General features: G+C 54.1%; 1 protein-coding gene across 1 annotated transcript in view; it reads left to right on the forward strand.

Moving 5' to 3' along the window:
* Window positions 1-775: 775 nt before the first annotated feature.
* GIPR (gastric inhibitory polypeptide receptor) overlaps window positions 776-5,713 on the forward strand; it is an 8,399-nt gene continuing 3,461 nt past the window's right edge. Inside the window, exons 1-7 of the mRNA XM_010852699.1 lie at window positions 776-847; window positions 1,285-1,384; window positions 1,884-1,991; window positions 2,668-2,771; window positions 3,619-3,722; window positions 3,910-4,054; window positions 5,505-5,664. Of these exons, the coding sequence (XP_010851001.1) occupies window positions 776-847; window positions 1,285-1,384; window positions 1,884-1,991; window positions 2,668-2,771; window positions 3,619-3,722; window positions 3,910-4,054; window positions 5,505-5,664 (793 nt within the window). The remainder of the gene's footprint in view (window positions 848-1,284; window positions 1,385-1,883; window positions 1,992-2,667; window positions 2,772-3,618; window positions 3,723-3,909; window positions 4,055-5,504; window positions 5,665-5,713) is intronic.

Here is a 5,713-nt window from a genome sequence, read left to right on the forward strand (position 1 = left end):
CATTTTTGTCTCTGTCTTCCTCTCCCTTTTGGTCTCTAGTCTCTTGCAGTGTGTCTCATTCTGTCTGTCTCTGTGTCTCTCAGTTTCTATGTTTGTCTCAAGCATTTCTGATTCGTGTGTTTCTGGAGCTCCAACCGACATCCTCCTGTTTCCTCCTTTCCCTGCATGGTGCCAGATGTGGTGTGTTGGGGGGTAGACTGATTTCCAAGCATCTGGGCCCCTCACCTTTCTAGTCCCTAAGGAGAACCAATGTCCCATTAACTCTGGGTTTTATCCGCAGCCGGAAATGTTTGATAAGGTCGGGTTCCTATCCGTGATTTGAAAACCCTTTGAGCTGGGAGAGTGGGAAGTCCAAGAGTCACTTCGAGCTACATGCCCTCCTCTCCAAGGTGGTCCCCAGGTTCCCTCGAGTCTCTAGGTCTAGACTGTGGGTGACCCTGGAGCTTCCCGTCCAGCGCAACTCTAAGGCAACCGCACCCTCTGCAAACACTCCCCTTCCATCACCGCTGCCCCAGCAACAGCCGGGGGCGGGCCGGGGAATCAGGTGTTGGAGACTGGTCTCCGCCCACTCCTCAAGACTCACCACCCCCACCCCCGGCCCCAAATCATCCCTCGTAGTTGTGGGGGGCGCTGTCTCCGGGGTACGTGATTCCCTGAGCAGAGGGCGCTGGGGCTGGGAGAGGAGGCAGAGGCTCCTGATTCTGCCTCGGACCCCCAGACCCGGCTGCCCTTGCGTGACCGGACCCTTCGTTCCCCATGCCCTGCTGCCCACACGATGCCCACCTGTCCACCCTGGTGGCTGCTGCTTCTGCTCTCGCTGTGGGAGCCGCTGCTCCGGAGCGCGGAGGTGAGAACCAGAGGAGCCAAGGATCTCAAGGCTTGGAGGGATGTTGGGGCCGGTTTTAAGTCGTATCCCACCGGGAAGATTGTTTCAAGGCTCCCCACTTGCCCAGATTCAAGTTTTGATGGTTGTTTCTAGTCCTTCTTCTTCCCCCACCCCCCACTCCCCTCAAATCCTCCTGATAATATCCAGCCACCTCCGTCTCCTCATTTTCCTGAAGGTTTTTAGTTCCCCACAGCAACTCCCCTGGTGGTTTCTAGGCACCCCTCAAGACTTAAAAGAGGTTTCTAAGCCACCCAAGACGCCTGAGCAAAACAGGACAGCCGCTTCAAGTTTCTTCAGGGTATCTCTGGCCCTCAGGGATCTTGCTGCCTGGGAGCTCGGGTCGAGGCGCGGGCCGAGGTGGGGGGGTGGGTGTGGTCCTTCCTTCTCTCTTTTTGTAGGCAGGCTCTGAGGGGCAGACAGCGGGAGAGCTGTACCAGCGCTGGGAGCGGTACCGCAGGGAGTGCCAGGAGACCCTGGAGGCCTCGGAGCCCCCAGCAGGTGTGACAGGGGTGGAGGACTGGGGGTAAGGAAAGGGTTGGGGCTGAGAGGGATGGGCTTGAGGCCGGCCTGGGACTGACATGCCGCCAAGGCCTGAAAGGGAAGTCTGAGTGTCTGGGGTAAAAGTGGGCCTCGTGGGAGAAACCAGAGATGAAGCTTGAAAGGGGAGGGGTCTTGGGAGGGGCTTACACTCGGTGGGTGGGACCTAAAGTGGACGGCGAAGGGGGCGGGGTTTGGGGTGGAGTCTAGGAAGGGCCTTACTGACTGGGAAGCATCTGTAGCGGGAACTCGCTTGGTGGGAGGAGCCCAGAGTAAGGCTCGAAAGATGGGCGGGGCCTCGGGCCTGGTGGGAGGAGCTACGAAGGAGCAGGGACGCGACCACTCCAGGTGGGCGGGGCTTGGGCGGGGCTTGGGCGGGGCTTGTGTGTGCAGGGCAGAGACTCCTTGGGCTCGAGTTACAGCAGGTCTGTCCGAACTCTGGCCCCCACGCCCACCCCAGGCCTCGCCTGTAACGGGTCCTTCGATATGTACGTCTGCTGGGACTACACTGCACCCAACGCCACTGCCCGTGCTTCCTGCCCTTGGTATCTGCCCTGGCACGGTCACGGTGAGCTGCCGGGTGGACCCCAGGCCCACCTCTGACACAAAGATCTCCCTCCTAACCCTGGTCCCAGACGCCACTCCTCCGCAGCTCCCCTGGTCCTCTTGGGCTGGGTGTCTCCGTCTGTGTGTCCCTCCACATAACGTCCCTTATCTGTCTCTGTATCTTTCTGACGGCCACCAGGTTATTTTCTCTCCTTTTCATGAGTCTGTCTCTGCACATCTTGGTCTTCCTTGCCTAACTAGCAGTGTGACCTGGGGTTGTTGTTCAGCTGCTCAGTTGTGTCGACTCTTTGTGACCCCATGGACCGCAGCACCCCAGGCTCCCTTATCCTTCACTGTCTCCCAGAGTTTGCTCACACTCATGTCCATGGAGTCAGTGATGCCATCCAATCATCTCAATCCTCTGTCGTCCCCTTCTCCTCCTGCCTTCAATCTTTCCCAGCATCAGAGTTTTTTCCAGTGAAATTTCTTTATGCCTCAATTCCTCATTTGTGAATTGATGGTTATGATAGTACCAAATTCATAGGCTTGTTATGAATATTAAATTATTATATGTAAAATGCTATATTATGGTTTATCATCATCATCACTGGATATCTCTCTCTGCCTTTGCCTCAGTTTGTCTTTCTGTCTCCATCTCTTTCTGTGTGCTTCTGATTCCCTCCCTTGTTTCCCCTCAGTGGCTAAAGGCTTTGTCCTCCGCCAATGTGGCAGTGATGGCCAATGGGGACCTTGGAGAGACCATTCTCAGTGTGAAAACCCAGAGAAAAATGGGGTTTTTCAGGTAAGAAGAGGAGAGATTTCAGGGTATGATTTCCAGGCAGCAGTAGAAAAGCAGCAGCCTCAGACAGAGCCTGAAACCCCTTGTACCATTCAGGACTCTGGGTTCCAAGTGATAGAAATTCAACTCCTTTCTTGAAGGAGAAAGAAAAAGATATTGGCTTTTGTGATTGAAAATTATAAGATTGCAGCTTCAGGTACAGCTGGATCTAGGTGCTAAAATGATATAGTTGGGAATCTCTCTCACCATATTGTACTTCTGTTTTTCTCTATGATGGTGTCCTCTTTTTTTTTTCTGTGGGGTGGAAAAGGTGGCCCCCATCGGTACCAGGCTCACATTCCACCTGCAAGCAATGCTATAGGCAGACTGAGCTTTTTTCTCAATAGCTCCAACTTAATGTTCCAGGACTGACCGTCATTGGCCTGATTTGAGTAGCATACCTGCCCTTGAGTAGTCACTCTGTGTGTGCGTGTGTGTGTGTGTGTGTGTGGTGTTAGATAGCATGCTTTGATTCGTTGGTCACATGCCCAGCCCTGGGGTTGAGGGGTGGAATGCCCCACTCAAAAAAAGGTTGATAGATCCCCCCCAAAAAATTGGGGTGCGAGTATGAACAAAGAGCAGCTCCTTTATGGCCTGAGGGCAGGAGTTGAGCTTTATTTCTTTTTAAAATTTATTCATTAATTTTTGGCTGCACCGGGTCTTCATTGCTTTGTGCAGGCTTTCCCTAGTTGCCGTGAGCGGGGTCTAGTCTTAGTTGCGGCATGCAGGCTTTTTGGTCCGGGCTCAGCAGTTGTGGCTTGCGGTATCTGAGCTCTATTTCTGTGTCCTCTCCCCCCACCTCCACCCCCAGGACCAAAGGCTGACCTTGGAACGGCTGCAGGTTGTGTACACCGTGGGCTACTCCCTGTCTCTTGCCACACTGCTGTTTGCCTTGCTCATCTTGAGTACCTTCAGGTGGGACCCCCCAACCTTGAACAGAAGCAGCAGAGACTGGGCTTCAGTTTTCCCAGAAAGATGGGGGTAGTCAGGCTCCACCGGCAACAAGTATCCAATGGTGGTTCTATGGGGAGGGCTGGGACATGGTTTAAGGGACTCTGTGTGGCCATGGACAGGCCCCCAGACTGCCTCCCAAATCTCCCAGGCGGCTGCGCTGCACTCGCAACTACATCCACATCAACCTGTTCACGTCTTTCATGCTGCGGGCAGCTGCCATCCTCACCCGGGACCGTCTGCTTCCTCCCCCTGGTCCCTACCCTGGGGATCAGGTCCTTACCCTGTGGAACCAGGTGAGCAACATCCTTCTCTTTCTCAAATTGAGATTCTGCCTCCTCTGGTAGGGCCAGAGGGTTCCCATTCCATTTACTACCTCCCTACCCTATCAACGGGCTTCCCTTGTGGGTCAGAACGTAAAGAATCAGCCTGCAATGCAGGAGACCTGGGTTCGATCCCTGGGTTGGGAAGATCCCCTGGAGAAAAGAAAGGCCACCCACTCCAGTATTCTGGCCTGGAGAATTCCATGGACTGTATAGTCTACGGGGCTGCAAAGAGTCAGACATGACTGAGCAATTTTCACCTTATCAACCAGGCTTCCCTGGTGGTTCAATGGTGAAGAATCTGTCTACTAATGCAGGAGACATGGGTTCGATCCCTGGGTCGGGAATATCCCCTGGAGAAGAAAATGGCAACGCACTGCACTGCTCTTCCCTGGGAAATCCCATGGACAGACAGAAGGGACTGATGGGCTACAGTCCACGGGGTCACAAAAAACTCAGACACGACTTAGCAAGGAAACAACAAAAAGAACAATAATGTTATTGTTAATCTCTGTTAATCTCTCTAGACCCTTCTGACACAACTAGAGAGGGACCCTCCCTACTCAGCCTCCCTCATCATTGAACTCTCTCATCCCATTATCTCCTCTACTGGAACTTTTCCATTCCCTTTCTCTCGGTATCCCACCCGTCATTGGAGTTTTGCACCAATAAGAGAGGCCCCTTCTAGAGGCGAGACAGAAGTTGGGAGGATGGGAGAAACTAACCGATGGGGGGATTTGGCAGATACCAATTTGTTCCAGGGAGACAAGGTGGGAGAGACTAGAGACTAGGGGCGGGTGGGGAGAGAACCTGTCTGGCAGCAAGTTGGGCCATACCAATTGTTGAAAGCGAAGGGGGTGGGAGAGTCCATGTGCTGGTGGGTGATGAGAAAAACCTTTTGAAAGGTGGAGTAGTTGAATTCTTAGGAGATGGCGTGGGAGAGTCCATATTCAGGGGAATCTGGGGGGAACTCATGAAATTCTCCAGGCCGGAATATTGGAGTGGGTAACCGATCCCTTCTCCAGCGGATCTTCCCGACCCAGGAATCGAACCAGGGCCTCCTGCATTGCAGGCGGATTCCTTAGAGCTGAGCTTCCAGGGAAGATAGATAGATAGTGAAGTCGCTCAGTCGTGTCCGACTCTTTGCGACCCCATGGACAGTAGCCAACCAGGCTCCTCCGTCCATGGGATTTTCCAGGCAAGAATACTGGAGTGGGTTGCCATTTCCTTCTCCAGGGAAGATACCAATCGTTAAAGAGGTTAGAGTGGGAGAGTTCACGTAGGGAAAGAGAACAGAATGAGTGAGGAGAGGATAGCTACTTCATCCTTTGGTGATACAGAATGGGAAGAGAATATTTGATGATAAGAGATGGGCTTGGAGGGGACCCTGACTGCCCCCTCCCCCTGTCTGGTCACCCCCTAGGCCCTAGCTGCCTGTCGCACGGCCCAGATCGTGACCCAGTACTGCGTGGGCGCCAACTACACGTGGCTGCTGGTGGAAGGCATCTACCTGCACAGTCTCCTCGTGCTTGTGGGAGGCTCCGAGAAGGGCCATTTCCGCTGCTACATGCTCCTCGGCTGGGGTGAGCCCCGACCCTGTCCCCTGCCCTGCCCAGCGCGCTTCCCCTCCCG

This window comes from Bison bison, unplaced genomic scaffold (assembly GCF_000754665.1).
Source record: "Bison bison bison isolate TAMUID 2011002044 unplaced genomic scaffold, Bison_UMD1.0 scf7180017864313, whole genome shotgun sequence".
NCBI lineage: Eukaryota > Metazoa > Chordata > Mammalia > Artiodactyla > Bovidae > Bison > Bison bison.